Raw genomic sequence first — 22459 nt, 5'->3', positions numbered from 1 at the left:
AACCTGCTCAGCCAGAAAGTGACATCAGAGTCCCTTCTGCTGGGGTCGTGGTGGTGTCACACTGTAATACTGCCCCAATTAAACCCACCTAATGGGCCTCTGGAACTGGCCTTGGCACAGTTGGTGACAAGGCTGTGCCTGACATTTTGCAGGGCAGGCGTCCAAAGAAAAAAACAGCAATGCCCGTAAAACTGTTTAAGGGGAAAAGGCTATTCATGTCTATGTTTAGCTGAATTGTTCATGTATTTCTGTGTGACAAAGAATAAGCAGAAATTGTGTACAGCATGTGTAGTGTACAATACATGAAGTTATTAGAAGACATTATACAGTACTTTTATCTATGGAAACGTTAAGGTGTACTGTAAGTGTGCATGCCTGGATGGCTTTTACAAAGTAAAATACTCAGCGTTAACTTACTGTATAAATGATTTACTCTGAGTGGACTCATCCATTTGGTTACATTTGTACACTCTCTCTGAGTTAACTACTTAAAACCTATAATATAGAGCTTTATTAGGTCCGCTCCTTTTTTAAAGCTACACCAAATCTACCAACTCACAACGTGATTTACTATTTTTTTGGGGTAAATAGAATATAGGTAAGCTATAGGATTAATGTGGTTAAATGAACACTAATTTTACTAATTTTATTGTGTACGGCTCTGATCTTACACAGGCTGTATTCAATAGCTCATTGTGACTGAGATGAGTCATTTTAATATAAAGTTGGAGAGGGGGAAAGAGCGCACACTCAGCAAGGTGCCAGCTAATACCTCATACTGTAATAAGAATACAAGTGACAGGCTGCAGATGCACTTTGTTGAGGAATTGGCAAAACAAAAGGACAGGCACAGTGTGCACCTCATATTTCATTCAAAATTTTGGAATAAATTAGTTTGTGTTTGTTGTAACAGCCACAGACTGACCTTTGAATGAATTACGTTGTTGTGTGATTTCTGCACACAGACACAGCCTATTATTGGGTGACCATTGTCCCTGTACACATTACATTTGGAGCCATTTTCAGTTGTTCTATGTACTACTACGGTAAATGCGTATACATACAATCGATGACTGTTTGAAGGGTTAAGAATTTTCATCCGACTCCCCACCTGCATCTGAATTTATTTGAGGGAACGATAGCTAATGGTAGTATTGGTAGAGGTTGAAATCAGTAGGACATCATAGCTTTCGGTTTGCTTTTGTCAGTTAAATGAATGGAAAACCAGATACTTTGGTGTTTGGTACAATAGCATACAATATCACTATAACCATACACAAAAAGCATGTATTGGTATCTCTCTCTGGGTTTTTCATGTTATAATACACCTGACAATAATTTCAAAGCATCTCACACTCATTGGGTGTCACTCAAACTCCCCAGACATGGCTATATTTAATTTCCAGAAAAAACATTTTAGAATTGTAAAGAGACACACTTGTACAACATGAAATATGTAGGACAAGTCAAGAAACGAAATGAGAGAAAAAAAATAAAAATTAAAAAGAAAGAAAATAAATGAAACGAGAGCCCTCTAGAGTTTCCTGCTCATAGCTAATCGAGTTCCACATTTCAAAGCTGATCATTTTGACCGCTCCATCACCCTAGTATTAAAGGCAATCAAACCTATACTGAAGCATAATTTAAAAGCAGTTGGATTGGGCAAGCCATGAAGAAAAAAGTATAATCTCAGATAATCCATTTTTGAGACGCACTGTCTATCCGGCTGTCATTTTAGACTGTGCCATTGGTTGAAAAAGAAAATCATATGAATTTGAACTGATATTGGTATAGCTGCAGATAAAGCAGTACTCTTAATATCCTTGAAGTGCAAGTAAATTAGGTTAAAGGCATGGCAAGGCCATGTAACCAACTCTAATCCTCAGATAGCTGTGTGGTGGTTTAGCGTGTACAGTTGGGCTATAATGTTGGGTTTAATAGCAAAGCTTCAAAGCCTTCTCTGTAAGCCAAAGAAGAGCACCACAGTGCTTAGTAGGGAATTTCCCTGTGGAGCGACATTTAAAAACACTCCCCATACTAGCTACAGCCTTGAGCTCTACCAAAATCATATGGTAAACTTCAGTTTTCAAATGAATACTGTATATTCCTAACACATAGGCCTATGCATCATGTACAGTACAGTATACAAGCTCAGCCATAATATCGTCTGCTGCAGTCATGGCATGAAACACTATATAAACTAACCCTGAATGAGGTCTGGAGCAGAGGTTTGGCATCTCCTACTTTAGAATCTGAAGGTCATACGTTTTGCTTTGAAATGGTATTAGATGTTACATAAATGTATTTGGGGGAAATTGAGGCATAAAAAGGCCAGTGATGCCCATACCCGAAGGCGGGGTTGGCGAAAGGGCCTTTCTGTGTGGAGTTTGCATGTTCTCCCCGTGTCCCCTAGGGTAGGTACCCTCACAAAAAACATGCAGTAATCCTGGTCACTAAACTGCCTCCCCCTGGCCAGCCAGGGCGCCTGATGGAGGGGAAAGGAACTGGTTGGAATAACGTGTTCCTTCCACGTGCTACGTCCAACCAGGGAAACTCCCGCCTGTCAGGTGGAAAGGAGCAACTTGGACACTCAGGCATGAAGGAAGCATGAGTTCAAGTCCGTTGCTCTCCCCTTGTCCCCCAGGGGACTAGGTTGGTGGAGGGTGTGTAGAGCCCAGGATCACATTAGACGATTGACACAGGGGTGAAAAATGGGTTACAAAATCGTGGGATAAAGAATATATATATAAAAAAAAGGCCAGTGATGTAAATAAATGATATCACAAGAATACACTGTATAAGCCTAATGTTATGAACGACAATCTGGGGTCACACAATAAACGCTACCCAGTTACACCCACTATTAGGCTCTGCAGCTGGGGCTGTGGTGGGACTGTGCATTGGCGAGAAGATAGGGTATGATCAATCACTCAACAGAGTTGAAGTACTGTACATCATACCCATGGTTCTAAAACATGTGTGGTGCATGCACATCATGAGAGGGTGATACCTCAGGTTCCTTCTTTCATCTTCTTTCATTCATACTTTGAATGAAGACCGAAGAAAACCAACATCTGACAGTACCAATTTCTGGGAGGGGGATGCCAGTGTTTTTGTTAGCATATTGGAGAAATGCTAATGGTAACAGCTATTCAATATAATTTTACCCACTACTTCCAGCACCCTTGCTTGGGCGGTCAGACCACTTTGAATTGGCCTTAATTGTTATCTCAACTAACACCCCTTTAACGTTTCATGACTACATCTTGCATGGTTGTTGTAACGCTATATCACACTGAAAAAAATATGTCCACAGACAAAAACATCACAAGGTGAAAGGAACACCAGCAACACACAACTGTGTTCACTCATCAAAAATAATAGGTTTTGTAGATAAAATTGTTAGCTTGAAAGAACAACAAGTATAAATGAATTAGGCTTTAAGTTCATAGTTTCTGTTTAGCTACAGTTATACTAATTTGACTTACAATAGGTCTATTCATTTTTCATGGTGCTATGTTGAGGTGAGTTTAGAGGCAAAGTAGGCTGGCCCAGCCAGCGTGCTTTCTGGTCTAGAGGGGCGGGTAGCGCATAGAGGAAGCACTGTATAATATTGGTTCACTGATCTGAGCACCCACCCCTGCCTCCCTCCGCCCCTCCCCTCCCTGGTAGAAAACAGCAGAGAAAACTGACGTCACCATATTTGGAGTGACGCCCCTCTGCAGTCTGCACTGTAGTTCCCTCCCACTCCTAGACCAGGAAATGTGTCTTGTTCTCCCAGGCTTTCATTTTTGAGCCGAATGCGAACGAAAATAAAAGCCTGGGTACCGAGGCTAGAGGCAAAGTAAAAACAAAATAGCAAAATCAATGGAAATCATAAACTCCCAATTACAAATATTATCTATTATTTATCACACAACAATGTGACTTTGAAAAGTATTGATAAAACACCCAGGAGAAAGTAATTGTTCCCCATGACAGATTTAACTGGCCAGCTAAGTGCTAAATTGGCCAAGCATTTTTTTTTCCACTATCAGCCAGACAAACGCACGTCTGATTTTACAATTCAGATGAGTGCTGTAAAAATGACTATCTGCTTCAATCACAGTTGTGATTGTACACATACTACTTTGTGCTGTCTAATGGCCTGTGTGACAGGCTCAAAAGAACAGATGACAGCCATGGATTTTAGGACAAGGTATTATATATTTCTGAGTAGCATACTACTTGGCATGCCTTTGTTGCATCCGTTGGCCACAAGGATATAAGAAGGTAAACACCCATATATACCAGAGCTGTAATGACAAAGGCATGTGGGGTGGCTGATTTAGAACAGGTGTAAAGTCACATCTAGTTCTGAGCCCAATTATTAGGACTTGTATGGTTAAAAAAAAGACTTCAGCCCTTTCGGCGTCCTGTCACAATCAAGATCACAGCTAAATATGATTGAGTATCTATACTGTATCACTGTGTACCAGTGAGATACATCTAAGTAAGACGCCCTGAGGGCTGAAAAAACAGGTCTGGGAATGCCCATATATGGATTTCTTTTGGGGCGTTTTCGGGCCAGGTAGCGCACAAAATGTGTGCTAATTAGTAAGGCCAGACGGGGCCTCGGGCCAGCCCAGTTAGGGCCTAGTTAGGGCGTGATAGTGACGGACTGACTGACATCAGTTTGCGAATGGAATCTTGTTTATTGTGAGAACAGTAGTGCGCTCTGCTGCTGAAAGGCTATGACAAACATTGAAAATGTGTAAATTTTATTTTACGAGTGGACATAAAATGTAGCAGATGAGCTTTCTGGCACTCAATCATGCCGTGAGGACAGATAGACAGATGGCAATCGGCAACCACTTTAGCAATTTACTCAAAGTTATTACTTGGACCTGATCATAAATCTATTAGCAAACCAACATTTCACTGCACATAGTGAGTATGAGTATACACCTTAAATCACAGACAAGCTGGCACTGCTGACAGAAAATTAAACTGATACACAGACTGATGTACATTTTATATACATAAACCCTTTGTCTCACCATATAGAACAGTGGATATTCAGGAGTCAGATGGCATTGGTAAAGGTGAACGCCCTTCCCAATTCCTTACCCTAACTTTAACCATACCAAACCCAACAACAAAACAGGAACATAATTATGTCTTTTTTGTTTTTCACCATGTGTGTAAGAGTTTGCAGCAGGTATACATAAATAACCCTATATTAGATCCATGTCACAACACTTCAACTCTGATTATACTATCTAATAATGAATAATTACTTAAAGTAATAATAATACTTAATATACTTAGTATATTTCTCTTTCTGTGTGATGAATCTTACCCTTGCTCCCGGTGGCCCGTCTCTCCCCGCCGTGCCTGAACCCCCAGGAACACCCTGAGAAATGACAGACAAGGTGGATGTCTTATTAAAGCAGAGAGATCATTTAAGCAAGTATCAGCTGAATATAGTATATATTTTCACAACAAGGACCCCCTTAGCTGAGAGAGAGATTTTAAACTCTCAATACTTAGTAAACTTAGGCTCTGTACTTGGTCTGCTCTTTTTCCCTCTACACCAAACCACTGCCAGCCTAAGGAAGGGCGAGAGGTTGTGTTTTCGTCTGTCTGGACACTCAGTGCTAAACCTTTTGTGCATGCTGCCAGTCAAATTTTATGACATACTGTACCATAACCACACTCTCCATTCATTCACTAAAAGCACCATGATGTTCATGAGACTTTAACCTGTGTAAAGCAATTATGAGAAACTGTGAGACCTGACGTTATTAAGTATTATAATAAATCACTTCTAATGCCTTATAATTGTTGACATGAGGCATCATATAAAGCAATATGAAGGCTTATATAACCTCTTTCCCACAGGTCACCCCGTTATTGCATTCCCATCCACTCATCTGCAGTGGGCTGTCTATCCAAAGTATAATGATAGTGAATGTGTTAATGTGATTTATATCTACTTCAATATGAGTGGAGGACCCATAAAGTAGGGCAGTTAAGGTCTGTAGGGGTCTCTAACCAGAGGAGCCAACAACTAGCAAGCAGCACTCAGTCAGTAGTATAATGCAAATCTCTGCCAGGAGGCTTATTGCCCTACCTCTCTTCATCCTTCTCTCTGTCTGGACAATGGGGGAAGGGATATAATAAAGGACATCATTTCAGTGCAACCAGAGTAGACTGGCTATATGAAGACATTGAAAACTAATGCTGCTATCACCACTGTAGAACAAACGTCAAGTTACAATGTTATAGCATTTCAATATGTGCGTGACCCTCCCAGCTTAGCTCCAATGTTAGTAACACGTAATTCTGATTGCTGTCATTCAATGTTCTGTGTAATCTTCAATAACTTAAATAAATGTAAATGTTGAGTTTCTGCTGCCCCATTTTCACTTTGTAAGTCAATTGCGAGAGGCAGTGAACACATTAATATAATTTACATTCCGTCCGCACGCACGCACGCATGCACACACACACACACACACACACACACACACACACACACACACACACACACACACACACACACACACACAGACACACACACACAGCTGTAGCTGTAGGGACTACTTCATACATCTGTGTGAAATCTGGGAAGAGACAAAGTTTAAATCATTCCTTACTTAGCCACTTAACGCACGCACGCACACACACTACTGTAAGGACAGAAACTTTGTACAGTAACGGACATACAGTACGCACATATACACGCACGCATATTTTGCTATACATTGCAGCTGCTGTTGATGCATTATTCACTGTCAGACTAAAACATAGAGAGGGGACTGCTGATGACAAGGTTACATTGTATTTACTACAGAGACAGAGAGAAAACAAGAGGAAGGGGAAGAGAGAAAGAGAGAGGAACGGAGAGAAAGAGAGAGGGAGGGAGAGAAAGAGAGAGGGAGGGAAAGAAAGAGAAAGGGAGGGAGGTAAGGGGGAGGAATGATTTAAAGTCGGGCAGAGGAGGAGAGAGAGAGATGGTAATGGATGTTTTAGGTTTGAGATATTGTCTGTGGTGTGCTGTATATTACAGCAGGGCCCTGGAAGCTGCAATATTTCCTACCGAGCCAGTATGCACGCACGCACACACGCACACACCTGTTGGCATGCACGCAAAAACGTGCATGTACAGTTGCGCATGTGCACACACGCACGGAACACATTCCCCTACTGACAAAACACATTATTACTTGTTAACAGCGCAGCACAAGGCTGCAGCTTTTATTAATAGGACAATGCTATGCAGCATGATAGTGGTGCAACAGGGACTCACTGAATGTGATTGTGAGCTGGTCTGGGATTGGTTTCTCTCTTCTCATGAGACACAAGGTTTCAATTTCCTCACTCTTATATACTGTATAGAAGATGTGTTCAAAATAAAACAAGCTTGTTGCTACTGACAATATTAGCATGGTCTCTTTTTTGAGTAGCCAATGTGTTCAATTTAGTCATTGTGGCAATTAAGTCATCCAATACATGTTTTTGCGTTGCCACTGTTCCTGTTCCCAATTACGATCCCCAATTTCCCCCCTCAAGATCAAACAATTCCGATTATTATTTGTATGTATTTTGTTAATCAGCAAAACATCATTTGCCATTTCAGACACATTCCAGAATATGCCTGGTGTCGTATTCGCCACAAGGGTGAGAAGTGGATGGAATAAGTTCAGGGAACACATGCCATTTCTAACATCCAAGGCCCCATCCCTGAAGATGAAAGGGCAAGTGTACTCTGCCATGCGTCAGCAGGTGAAATGCATGACGTATGGAAGTGAGACATATGGGCCCTGAGGGTGGAGTATGAAGAGAAGCTGAACAGAGCAGAGATGCGGATGATCAGATGGATGTGCAGTGTGTCACGGAGGGAGAGAAAGACCAGTGCAGAACTGCAGACTAGAGCTGAGACAGAGAATGGGAGTGGAGGCCATAGTGGATGTGGTGAGGAGAGGCAGACTGCGATGGTACGGACACATAGTGAGACAGGAGGAGAGCGATTGGGTGAAGAAGGTGATGTCAATTAACTTATAGGAAGGGGGCGTGTCTTATCTAAATACTGTATCTGTCTGGGGTGCTCTCAAAAGTAGACGTTAAGATGATCCCAGACATGTTTGAAAGTGAAATATCCTTTAAGCATTATGTTAACATGATGACGTTACAGAATTCATGTTGAGAGAATACTACTGCATGGAGTTGGAGTAGCATCTTTAAAAAATAACATATAAGATATGATTTCAAAAGTTATATTACGGAAATGGAGCACAAAAACCACAGGTAGAATAATTATCACATTTCCTCCCTGTCTCTCTCTGTTGTCCAACGATCGCAATAAAACTCCATTCAATTAACTCAGCATTACCTTTCTCATTGGTTCACTGCTCAATAATGAAAAGATGGGTAATGAGTATTCACATCTCAATGATTCCATTAGGCTACTGTGTGTTTGTGCGTGCGTGAGTGTATGTGTGTGTGTGTGTGTGTGTGTGTGTGTGTGTGTGTGTGTGTGTGTGTGTGTGTGTGTGTGTGTGTGCGTGTGCGCATATAGACATATTTAAAAGCCTGCGCCAATGGCCTGGCCAATGGAGAGCAACGTCACTACATAGTGTGTGTATGTGTGTGTGCGTGCGTGCATGCGTGCGTCAATGATGTATCTGAAACCCAGTTCACAATTGTAGGACAGAATGGAGTGGTTAGAAGTTCTACAGTGGATAGACAACAAGGATACAAGGCCCCTCTTGCCCCTATACTTCTGGCTATGCTAGTAGTTCAGAGGTGAAGTCTGAACAGGCCAAACCAGGAAAGGTGGAGTTTTATTTATTGATGTTTTGCCGATCATTAGAACAAGTAAATAAATTATGTTTTCAATTAAACTGGTTCAACTCTGCTCTTCTCGTGATTCGTACTGTTGTTGTAACATGTTTAAGTTTTAATTGCAGTGTATTGTAGCCAAAAACACACACTTAAGCGTGCACACGCACGCACGCCATGCATCTTGCGTGCGTGCGTGCGTGCGTGCGTGCGTGCGTGCGTGCGTGCGTGCGTGCGTGCGTGCGTGCGTGCGTGCGTGCGTGCGTGCGTGCGTGCGTGCGTTTATACACAGAATTCTCCTTTGTCCTTTTTTCATATTTAAGAGGGCATACACTACACTATCTCACCATAGGCCCTGGTATACCAGCCTCTCCAATCTCCCCTTTCTCTCCAGGAACACCCTGAGGAAGAAAAAAAACAATATGAACAATGACATTATAATTCAAATGGAGCTTTGACTATAAAGATGAGTATCAATGAACAGGGAAAACAAGGCACGAGAAATGGTATGTATTCATGGGAATGTTAGGCCATTACAGGCCCCTAGAACAACTTTACTGTGGCTTGGCAAAAGTCCTACATGTGTCTGGAACTGGATTGAACGGATTCATCATTAATTGTCGGTTTATTTTGGCAAAGACCCGAAAACTCAGTCTCCAGCTACACTCCTAACCCAAATGCCCTTTGTTATCTCACAAAATAAAAACACGAGGGAAACTAATGGTACTGTACTGACTACTGAGGTATATCTAACTGCTAATAACTACTGCTTTGTATACCCTCTTGCGAGCACGAACGCATTCAAGCGAGCACGCACACATGCATGCAATCTCCTACCGGGGTTCCTTGAATAGTCAGCCCACTGGGTCCCTGTGGTCCAGGGGGGCCTTGGGGTCCAGGGGGGCCACTCCCTCCTACTGGGCCTTGTGGTCCCTGCAAGGACAACAACAGATGAGATGGTTAATAAATGATGCCCAAATTGCCCATCAGTTCATAGATATTACACAAATTCCTGACAAGCCATCAGGCTTAAAAGGGGTCTAAGAGATATTCCTTTAGTTAAAATAATAAGTGTTACATTGCGATAGATTGTTTGTTCAGTAACAGGGGTCTCCCCATCTCTCCAGCTCTTTAGTGTTTGTCAAATCTACTAATCAAATTATTCCCGAGCACGGCACGTCTGCAGCTCACTGCTCCAAGAGATGGGTCAAAGGCGGAGAACATTTTCACTGCGGTGACGTGTGTGACAAATCGTATGACTTTGACTTTGACTTTGAAGTAATGAAACAAAAATAAAGATGAGCAGAGTAGCAGACACAACTGGAACATTATAAAGTTGAACCTGATAAATTATCTTGTGGGGATCTCGCTCATGACAGGATCAAATTGTGGTTAAAATTGTGGTGTTTCCAAAGACTATGTGAAGAGGGACACATTGCCTGCAGCATAATGCTGCATGCAACCATGTGTGCATATGTACTGTTCTGCAATCTGTGGTGATGCTCATTGCAGTAGTGATGAGTCTAAGTCCAACAGAGCCATCATACAGAACGACTCTGATGCTTAACTCTGTTTGACTCAGCAGCTACCCTTTTCTTTCCTGGTTTACAGAAGAAAAGTAAACCACATCTGAGTCGAATTAGGTAAAAGAAATTTACAGGTTTCATGTTCATGTTTCAGACCAGCCACCACTGCTGATGCTGAGCTGCAGGGCACTGGGAGGGACAAGTTGCATCTAAAGGTATTATAATGAGATGTATAAATGTCAGTGAAGATGTTTTCTTTATCATTAGATATCTAATTCAAACTGCAAGCAATGTCAAGCACAATAACAAAACATAGACATGCAAGATGTTACCCTCCCCTAGCTGTCTTGTTAAATCTTATCTTATAGTTTTGTTTTAGAGCCACAGCCAACTATCGAAACAGCACCTTTGCCTTTGGCAGCCCACTTTATCATCACAAGCAATTCGCAGGAAGTTAAACACAGGTGAACCTTATTACAACATGCTTGCGGTTTAGTCATTTGTATTGACCGTTTCCACACTCCAGAAAATGGAGTTAGGCATGTGTCAATTAATCTATAATCAGGTTATGCCAGTGACTTCATGGTTCATTGGATCAATGTGTATGTATTGAAGATGCAAAGCAGCAAGAGGCAGAAGTGAGTGCTTCCAATCATGTACACTGCACGTTTTATTGTTTCACCAGCGGTAATATAGCCACGGTAACCTTCATCTCTGCTCTGCTGTATTGATTTACTGCTTGATGTCTTTCCCAAATAAAAAGAAAGCATAGCGAGGCATACCAAATTGAAAACATGGATCCAATGGTAGTGAAATGTACATATATTAGCCCGTAAAACACTTGACCTACATGTAGTCTTGACGAATGCAAAGGTTAGAAATGTAGTTTAGATAACATGATATTTAGATGGACGCTAGTTTCATTATGTACCTGGTATCCTATAGTTTCAATGTACAGATTGTAATTTTTATTACAAATTTATATTGTTTAGACTTTAGACTGATAGATAGGTTCTTGGTGTACCTGTAATCCTAGTTTACTGAGGCATACACACTGTCTCTGTATCTGATGTACTGTATGTGTTCTGAGGCATATACACTGGCTACGTTTACATGAAGGGTGATCATTCCGAATAAATACTTCCGAATAAAATACATCCGATGTAATGTTTTTTGCCGCGAGTTTACATGGGAAATGGTCATTCCGAATGAGTGTTTATATGGAGAAGTGATAGAAGACATGATACAATTCACGTGAAACTACGCCATCTGTTGGACACATAAAATATAGGCAGTTCATTCATTGTGACTGTCTCAACAATACAAACATATTACAGACGAAAGACGATACTTTGAAATCCCATCATTTCATTCCGCAGTAGCTTTGAGGCTGCTGGTTGGATAGGGGCGGGCATATATGTTTACCGTCTTTTTTTCCCCCACCCGCTGGCCGCTGCGGCTCCGCTTCTCCGTTGGGAAGGTGATCATCTCGTTTTTATTTGTACTTTATTATCTCTACAGCACGGCCAGGGCACGCAACACTGATGATTATTATTGTATCGGGTCGCTCGTTATTTTTGAGAGAGAGAGAGACAACGTTGAACACACACACACACACACACACACACACACACAGATCAGGGGTATCGTCATCTGCTGCTGCTCCACGTTTTTTTGTGGATTTCGGATCTGAAAAAAGGAACGAAATAACGCGCTCTATGTGCAAACTCCTCGGCGCGCCTTGGATATGAGCGCCTTGGAGCATGCTCAGAAAGACCAGAATGAACTTACATCCGAAGCAGTGTATACATGAGTCAAATTTTCTTTCAATCGCATTGAACATCGGAGTAATCCGGCCAGTGACATCGGAATGGTTTTTAGATCGCATCGATCGTTTTCATTCGGATGTAAGTTTTTGTAGGTGTTTACATAACAACGTTTAATAGGATTGAACTTCTATTCGGAATGAAAAGGGGATTTAACTGCTCATGTAAACGTAGCCAGTGTCTATGTATCTGATGTATGTGTTTGCCTTGCTTATTATAAGTCGCTCTGGGTAATGGAAGAATTGAAATCTGATGCCCAGTTGACAGAAAGTACAGTATTCAAAGGTTTAATCGTAATAGAAACACATGAGATGAAAGCCTGTAGTAGTTCTGACATTGATACAACTTCAGCACCAACTGTCCAAAGGAAGTACAACCGCCCTAACTACAGAAGCTACAGAGTGTTAATATTGTTGTAGTCGGGCAGAAATCTCCATATATGAACTTTCTATGTTTTGCTGTTGATTTATGCCCTTATATACACTCATACAAGAGTGTCGCACAAACGTAGTGAAAATTGTAGAAAAATGGACATAGGTTCAGAGGTTTACACCTGACGGCAACGATATAAGGGTACATTATTATTGTCAGAGTTAAATTAACACTGTTTATTACATGGCTTGGTTGAATGCTTGATTCTGATTGGTCAATCGCTTAATTCAGCTGTGAGTTATCTCCTCATAATGACCGCTCCGCTGTATAACAGACCGCTGCCTAATCAAACCCTCTGAGCACCAGCTGTGCGGCTGTGCGCTGCTTGATGTACTGCTGTTTCCAACATGACAGCCATGTAAACACACACACAATGTCATTTACAGCTAAACATTGCTCTCAAAAATGTTTTTGAAAACATTTGAGCGAGAAATAGACGAAGCAGTACCCGAAAATGGATTATCGGTATATTTGATCAACTCACTTCCTTGTTTTCCGACAGTGCTCCAGCCCTGCAGCTGGGCAGAGGCAGCCAGCGCGAACTTATGGAATCCTTTTTTTGTTGTGTTTTGGGTCAATGTATTCATTTATGTTAGGTAGCCATGTAATAAGCGGAATAATATCTGGCTAGGTGGTCATTGTCGGGACATAATTCACCTTCAGGGAGTTTAACCACCTGGGCTTTGCCTCGGTGTGCCATGCTTCACCCTGTAAGAGAGAGAACTGTGCCACACTCCAAAAGCAACAGAACTATATCCTTCACACACATGGTGTATATTTACACACTCTCATTGTTTCAATGGAGGTGTGGGGGGCGGGGAGGAGGGATTACACTGGTTCTGGGTGGGCCCGTCCATGTCCTGTACTTTACGTCCGTCCGTCCGTCCGTCCGTCCGTCCGTCCGTCTGTCTGTCTGTCTGTCTGTGGGTAATCCACGTAACTCGAGAACCATTCGCCCCAACGACTTCAAATTCGACACACGCGTTCCACTCCACCACAGGGGGTGCAGTGCCTGGTGTCGAGTCGGTCGGACCCACAGCTGTCCAGAACTGCCCCAAAAAGGTCCAAGGGTCCATATATGGAGATGGCCTGTTCTGACATCATTCTGACGTCTGCATAGACTCCAATTTGGGCATGCCTGACAAAGAACTCCATATATAGGCATAAAAGGGACACAGACATAATATCTGGGTGGGCCATGCAATTCCAACTTGCATCGTTCCAAGTAGGCCAGCGCCCAACGGGTATCGCTGTAGAGGCCCCAAGGGCCAACAAATAGAAACTAGACTACAAATTAATGTTAGGGAGGGACTAGTGCAGATTGGAGAAGAGATCCAGTAGAACTAAAAGACGCTCGGGTGTTGCGCTCCGTTCTGAAAACGATGTGTTGTGAGTTTGTATATCTTCTATTTTCAGCATGCGACCAAGTGTAAAAGCCGGCATTACGACACCATAACGGCCTGCCAACACCACATTTCGACTAAAATCTTATGATATTTAGCTGACTAAAACTAGACTAAATCTAAGGCCTGGGCCGCTAGCGCACCTAGGCTACAATGTAGCCTGTCAGATTGAGTTCTGATCCCGCCTTTGCTGTGTGTCACTCCCTATCTCCATATTGCGAATGCAGTGAGCACTTACTATGAGACCTAGCAGATCATGTCTGTCTGTGTGTCTGTCTGTCTGTCTGTCTGTCTGTCTGTCTGTCTGTCTGTCTGTCTGTCTGTCTGTCTGTCTGTCTGTCTGTCCCGCTATCCAAATATGGAGTGTGTTGCATCAGCAATCACTCAGCTCCATATATGGGCACAAAAGGGGCCAGGTCCACATATACAGTAACAGCGGGACAGACACACAGACAGACAGACAGACAGACATGATCTGCAGGGTCTCAGCTGCGTTCCCTCCCGCGTTTGCGCGTCTTACTGGTGTCCTGTCAGCCTACTGTCCTATTTATAATAAAAGCTAAATAAGCCCAGAAAAAAACTAAACAAAACAAAATCTAAATGAAATTGTATTCAAAAGACTATGATTAAAAAAAATATATTAAAAAATCTGTCTAAATCAACACTGCCCCATACAAGATCTGTGTTGTTGATCTTTCTTGAACTCTTTCAAGAGTTTTTTTTAAATAGCAGATCTACAAGCCCCCAACGCACTGAATTGTGAGCCGATCTATACTATGTTCATATAGTGTAGATGTGTATAGGGTAAAATTGGTTCAATTAAATTGGATGTTACTGTACATTATATTAACCCCCCAGGGACCCCCGGGGTTCCACAGACCCCACTTCGAGAACCAGTGCTTTGCATTGCGGATGAAAAACTCATATCTTTACAGAAGTAAGACAACTAAAACTATGTTGATTTGACATGCATTCACTGGAATTATACAGTGGGCAAATGGGCTCTCATGGAGCCATGAAGCATTACTCTGCACATAAAAGCCTTTGTAAGATTTTTACTAAAAGAGAAAACGAAAACATATTTGCACAAAGTACAAACCCATACTGCTTTCTCCCTACATGTCAGCAGTAGCCGTGTAATCAATAGCAGGTGTAGATGTGTATTAAGTGGTGTGGGACTGTGGAAGGTAGTAACATTGAGGCTATCAGTATAACTACAATTTCCTTTTTTTACAAGCTCTATAGTCTGCAGGGTGACGAAAAATGTTCGTCGAAAAATTTTCGTCAACGAACATTTTTCGTAATAAGACAAGACATGTACCAGTGTTCTGATAGGCCTGTCAATAAGACAAGACATCTGATAGGCCTGTCAATAAGACAAGACATCTGATAGGCCCGTCACTAAGACAAGACATGTACCAGTGTTCTTTTCGTCGACGAAAAATGTTCGTAGACAAAAAATGTTCGTCGACTACCATTTTTCACCGACGAAAACTAAATGAAAACTAAGCTATGATGACTGAAACTATGACTAAATATGATATACAAATATTTTGTCAACAAAAATAAACTAGACTAAAATGTTCGAACAGTTTTCGTTGACGAAAACCAGTGTACCAGTGTTCTGATAGGCCTGTCAATAAGACAAGACATCTGATAGGCCCGTCAATAAGACAAGACCCGCCTATGACCACTGGGCACAGAAGCCACCAGAAAATATCAGATCTATAAAACCCACCACGTGTGGCCCTTAACTAAGGATATATACTATACTATACTATACTATACTATACTATACTATACTATACTATACTATACTATACTATAGTTGAACTTCAAGTGTACAAATGGACCCATAAATGGAACATAACAAAATCATGTGTATGGATCGATACTAGACTACTCAGTGTATTTGAAACTGAGCATTCCTTTCCCCGGAACTTGATGGTATAAGATTGTGACAACAGAATATGAAGTAACTTTATTTTACTGACCGTCACCCCAGACTCTCCCCTGTCTCCTCTGGCTCCCCTGATGCCGGGACCACCCTGGAAAACAATTCAAAACCACAGCTGAAACTAGACAGGCGATGTTACAAAACACACAAAAGTGCACAGTTTGCATCTAAGGAACATGAAAAAGATTGTAGCATTTAGTATCGACCCCTGTCTCTGGGTCAGCACTTCTATTTTAGTTTTTTGGCTATTCTGCGTCTATAGTTGAAGTGAAGGTGGACAGGAAAGAGGGAGAGAGATGGGGTGGGACACGCAGCAAAGGTCGTCATGAACGGGACAGAGCCTATATGTGGCATGCGCCTGGACCGCTAGGCCAGCGGGCGCCCGGGGGTCAGCACCTCTGCCTGTTTCAATAAAGGTAAACCCTTAAAACATTTAATAACATCCAAAGCATTTCATTCTGTATTTTTGCATGATTCATGGTGGCCTTTTATGATCTGTTCTGCAGCTTACCGATCAATTTGACTGCATCTGCAAGTACACTTGTTGCAGAGAGGACCCGGGGAGTTTTAAACCTTCAGTTGACCCTCCTAGCCCCAGGCTTTCAGAGGCCAGGCCGCACACATATGCTAGTCATCAAACCATCTGTGATACTACATCCTCTTCCTGTGTTTGCTTTAATAGGTCTCCCCAGGGACCGAGAGGGTGGCCAGGTAGTTCCTATATGGCCACAGGGGATAGGAGGGATGGTGGCAGGAAGGGTGTGGGGGAGGTAGAGCAGAACGAATATGTAGCAAAGAAAAGTCTGATTTATACTTGGTTGCATGGTGGTGTCGCATATCGGAAATACAATCTACAAGCTAACAACGCGTCGCAATGTCATACATTGTGAGCTTGTAGATCGGCTATTTTGGGTATGTCACACTGGTCCGCAACTAAGTATAAATCTGGCAAAAGAGAATGAGGAGGAGAGTGGAACATTAGGACAGAGAGTATCAAGAAGATGTTGAAGGAGTGGAAAAAGGCAACTATAGGGCAGGGACATTCAGATGTGATAACATCTAACTAACCCCAATGGAGGAATTCAGTTTTCCTCATTTCTCCAGGTGCCTTTTCTGATAAGCGCCACGCAGAGACAGAAATATTAACACAAAGAAAAGGAGAAATCGGAAATGTGATTCAAAGAGCAAAAGTTACGTTATGCATTTTAAGCGAGCCAACCTTCAACTCCCAATCGCATTCAAATTTCAGCAAAGGCCAGTGATGTTGATATCATTTTTGTTTTTCTTAGCTTCCCTAAGGGGATGCGTTAACCCTCCCACAAACACACAAATGGATACATACTCGGTAGCAGCTTGACAGCGGTTGGTTATCATATCTACATGAACCATTCATCAACATCCATCTGTTATAGTTATAATGTCATCCAAACCCCATTTACTGCCTGAGCCAGAGACCTTCTGGGGGCAGACAGAGATTATCTACAGACAGAAAGATCCACATGTCTACTCTTCTGAAAGATGTAAGGAAAATAAAACACACATAAAAAGGGAAGGGGGGGAAGCGACAGAGAGGCAGACAATGGCATAAAGAGACATAAAAGGAGAGAGACAAGAGAAGAGCTGTGTCCATAAGCTTCAGGCATGCAAGAGTTAGAGAGAAATTGGAAAATGTAGGAAAAAGAGGAGGAAAGAGGGAATGACAGAAAAGAGGATGTGTGACACTGCAGTTACACTGATACTTGCAGGCTGGATGGTGAAACGAGAAGGGGAAGACAGACAAAAGACAATGACAAAATCACACAGAAAGAGGAACACTCTTGTCTGCACTGCAGAACTCTGGTACCAGAATGAAACGAGAGATGTTAAGAGTAAGAGACAGATAAAAATCAGAAAGGGGCAAAGAGGTTAAAGCTTGTGGTCTACGGATGTGTAAGTGGATCTGGCCAGCCAGCCAGAGAAGAGAAGAGGGAATTGTAATCGGCTGTGATAAATGGAATCTCCACATAATTACTTTTTCCAAACACACCACTGTTGATTCACACTCCTGGACCTCAGTACCCCAGCAGAGAGAGATGGTGAGAGAGAAGAGAGAGAAGAGAGGGGGGGATATGGGAAAAGACTTCATAAAAGCAGTACAGGAGAGTGGAAGGGAATAAATGATCAAGGACAAAAAGGAAAAGACACCAGGGCTGGATAGAGGCTGGATAGAGGCAGTGAAGACAACGAGAGGAATGAGCTCATTTATTTGTTCTCATTTTTTTTTAAAGCCCATATCAGGTTTTATTCTACCTGCGTGAGAAGAATGCAAGCACCTCTCTGTCTCCAGGAGAAGGATACAGAAGAATGCAAGCACCTCTCTGTCTCCAGGAGAAGGATACAGCCTGATTTATACTTTGTCATACGATGCTTGCCTGCCGAAAATAGCCAATCTTCCAGCTCAGAACACGTCGCGTCGACACCGAATGACATAATATATAAAGTGTGTTTCTACTGGTCCAGGAGAGAGAATCAATGGATGAATGACATGGATAATGGTGTTCTTACTGGGGGTCCAGAGGGTCCTGCTGGTCCTTTGCTGTCCTGGGAACAGGTACAGGCATGAGGCATGGGAGGGCATTCTTCTTCAACTCGCTATAAAAGACAGAAACATGCACAGCAAAGTGACAAAACGTGAAACACACTGGAAAACATATACCCACATTTCTTACTTAAGTAAAAAAAAAAAGCAGAATATATAGAAATACTCTGTTACAAGTAAAAGTAAAAGTACCAAAGTAGAAAGTACTCATTATACAGAATGTGCCGTATATATCGAATCCTGGCTCCTCCTGTCTACATGTTGAAGTGTCCTTGGGCAAGACACTGAACCCCAAATTGCTCCCGATGTGCTGGTTGGTACCTTGCATGGCTTCCGCTGCAATCGGTGTATGAATGTGTGTGTGTGAATGGGTGAATGTAATGCAAAAATCTATGTAAAGCGCCTTGGATAAAGGCGCTATATAAATGCACCATTTACCATTTATAATATATACAGTAGTTCTGAAGTGGTTAATGTATGTTTTGTAATAACAATCAAAATCTATAAAGAAATATTAGTAACTATAGTTGTAAAATAATTATAGAGTAAAAGTACAATATTTGCCACTGAAATGTATTGGAGTAGAAGTAAAAGTATTGGAAATTGGAAATACTTACTTAAGTTTCCTCAAAATTGTACTTAATTACAGTACAGTAAATGTAAATGTACTTTGTGTTACTTTCCACCACTAGGAAACACACCTTATGTTCCGATCGCTAGCATATCTATATCTATGGGTGTGGATATATATACACTCATAAAGACAAAGTTATCACTATAGTTCATATCTATATCTATGGGTGTGGATATATATACACTCATAAAGACAAAGTTATCACTATAGTTCATATCTATATCTATGGGTGTGGATATATATACACTCATAAAGACAAAGTTATCACTATAGTTCATATCTATATCTATGGGTGTGGATATATATACACTCATAAAGACAAAGTTATCACTATAGTTCATATCTATATCTATGGGTGTGGATATATATACACTCTTAAAGACAAAGTTATCACTATAGTTCATATCTATATCTATGGGTGTGGATATATATACACTCTTAAAGACAAAGTTATCACTATAGTTCCTTGGCTCATATATAATATCATAAAAATCAAATAAATACAAGGATATCCAAATAAATTAGCCCTCATGAATAAGCCATTAATGGTGTTGTGGTATTGGCTTTCATGCTTTTATTATGCTCATTTGAGAGGACGCGGCATAGATCACCATACCCTAACTGTACACACAGTGCATCTAAATGTGAAATGCAGCCCTGCATGACTCTACTGGCCAAGACGATTGGTACAGTAGGAGGCCTGTGTGTGTGTGTGTGTGTGTGTGTGTGTGTGTGTGTGTCCTTGTATTTGTATCTCTTATGTGGACATAAATAAATGATTAAAATGTGTGTGTGTGTGTGTGTGTGTGTGTGTGTGTGTGTGTGTGTGTGTGTGTGTGTGTGTGTGTGTGTGTGTGTGTGTGTGTGTGCGTGGTCAGTAAAACTCAAAACCATTTTGCATCACTCAAAACCATACTCGCATCACCTCACAAGCTTCAAGGCCTTGCTGTCAGCGCACCTGCCTTGTTCTCAAATCTCAAGTGAAGTCTCCCATTTGTTGTAAAACAAACATATGCAGGACATGGAGGGAACCAAAACGAGCACTCCCCAAAACACTTCAGAATAATATACACATCCAAAATGCACAAATGAATGATTAATTAAGGACAATATTCATTTATTTTTTCATTTGGCATGCCATTCATGTATTGTTGGCATTATTCTGACATCAGAAACATTTAGTTCTTAATGTTTTAGTTCTTAATGCCAACTGTGATACAGTTGGCTCTAATATTAATAATGTTAAACAACTTGCCGGGTCCATTTCTTACCAGTGCTGGAAGTTCACAACACTTGTCTCTACTGGACCACGATGTGCTGCAGATGATGTCAAACATCTGGAGCTGGAACTGCAAATGCGCACGCACGCACGCACGCACGCACGCACACACGCGCGCGCGCACACACACACACACACACACACACACACACACACACACACACACACACACACACACACACACACACACACACTACATCAGTATACCCCTCAGACATGTACTGTATTCAGCCACAAATAGGCACACATTTACATCCATATGCACGCACACTTAACTAAAGCAGACTAAACAGTGGGATTGAAAAAGCATTGGAACTGCCATGGTATTTGGTAATGTTGAGATAAAATGTGTGTTTCTATCTTGATAAGAAGCAAGGATAGAGACAGTCTGGCTGATAAACAGCACAAATGAGCAGCAGAAATGTGCTGGAAGATAGTCAGAGAAAGTCTGGCTGTTAGCAAACTATACAATAACAATTATAACAATAACAAAGGAGGATAATTTAACTGTGAGTGTAGGCCGACATACAGTATGTAACCAAATTGACCTGTAAGGGTCCATTACATGTAACGTATTCTCCAAGTTACCAATAAAAAACACTTGATGATTGGAGTGTTTCTTTAACTATAGTTACTAATTTATTTCTCAAATTTGGACTCTTCAGAGTCAGGGTTTAAGTGGGATGCATTATTGGAGAAGAAAAATGGTCCATGCTGACACAGGATTTACACTGACTGGAAAGGCCATTTCCGCTCATTTACATTTTTACCCGTACAGAAATCCAGACACAGTCAATTGCTAGAAACCTAAACTCTGTATCCTACATTGAACATGTTATCATTGTCAAGTACAGTACTTAAATAGCTTAAATAAACCAACCACTGAGACACTGACTGACACTGAATCTGTCTTTTATTTTGGTATTAAATAAATAAACTTCAACTACTGTACTGTACTGTACTGTACTGTACTGTACTGTACTGTACTGTACTGTACTGTACTGTACTGTACTGTACTGTACTGTACTGTACTGTACTGTAACATGATTCCACACACCTACAAGAGGTTCTACAATGGTCGGTGGAATGCTGGGTTATTATAATTATTTCTGTGCATTCCTGTTGCTGTTTCAGTGAAATAATAATCCTTTCGTTTAGGAAAGTTGGTTTTAGAGTTAAACTAGAAAAAGTGCTGATCGGAGCACAGGTCTCCACCAGGCCAGGTAGGCTATTGTGGCCTCCTGGTGGCGCTATAATGTGAAAGGGTGCCATTTCTTCTTACGCCATTTGACATTCAAAGTCATGATTTGAGGCATTTTGTACCAAAAATGTGTTTTGCAAAAGTCCACCTGCTGGTGGCGCTATAACAGGCCAATGTGAAAAGCATCAATTTATTCCTCAGCCTAGTAGGAATTCCTAGGATGGAATATGAAATACCGGACAGATTCATCTTAAATATATGACTATAGAGCGATACTGCACCGATTTGCATCTGAAGGAGTTAAATGTATTTTACAAAAGGCGGCCTCCTGGTGGCACTATAAAAGGGGGATGTGAAAAATGCAGGTGAAAGCTTTTTCCTTGGCCTCTAGGGAGTGTGCATGCAGTTTCACACAGATTGGTGCAGTTATAGGTAAAAATGCTAATCTTCCTGTTATAGTGCCACCATGAGAACATTTTCAAGCAGCATTTAATCCTCAGCCTAGTGGGAATGTCCGTGCAATGATTTGAGGCATTTTGTTCAAAACTGACCAATCCTGCAAACCTTGAAAGGCAATCTTAGCCAATCGGGATGGAATATGGGAAATTGGACAGATCCGTGTTGATCACATGACTATAGTGTGTACTGATTTGCGTGATGTATGGATAAAATGTGTATGAGTAATATAAATAAATGTGTTTTGCAAAAATCGGCCTCATGGTAGCGCTATAACAGGCCGTTCTGTAAAATATGGGGCAGAGGTTCGTCGTTGGCATCCAGTGTCAGAACACAGGGAC

The 22459-nt window shown here is 41.5% G+C and overlaps 1 protein-coding gene across 4 annotated transcripts in view; it reads right to left on the bottom strand.

The window, feature by feature from the left end:
• Window positions 1-22459, bottom strand: part of col14a1a (collagen, type XIV, alpha 1a) — a 177307-nt gene that overhangs the window by 17327 nt on the left and 137521 nt on the right. For all 4 annotated transcript variants that reach the window (XM_080769144.1, XM_080769142.1, XM_080769143.1 and 1 more), the window contains exons 35-40: window positions 20454-20531; window positions 18515-18601; window positions 16008-16061; window positions 9664-9759; window positions 9174-9227; window positions 5342-5395 (exon numbers count right to left, since the gene is read on the bottom strand). In XM_080769144.1, coding sequence (XP_080625270.1) covers window positions 5342-5395; window positions 9174-9227; window positions 9664-9759; window positions 16008-16061; window positions 18515-18601; window positions 20454-20531 — 423 coding nt within the window. The remainder of the gene's footprint in view (window positions 1-5341; window positions 5396-9173; window positions 9228-9663; window positions 9760-16007; window positions 16062-18514; window positions 18602-20453; window positions 20532-22459) is intronic.

The sequence above is a fragment of the Protomyctophum bolini genome (genome assembly GCF_963924005.1).
Source record: "Protomyctophum bolini genome assembly, chromosome: 7".
Taxonomy (NCBI): domain Eukaryota; kingdom Metazoa; phylum Chordata; class Actinopteri; order Myctophiformes; family Myctophidae; genus Protomyctophum; species Protomyctophum bolini.
This window is presented reverse-complemented; position numbering and strand designations above follow the sequence as displayed.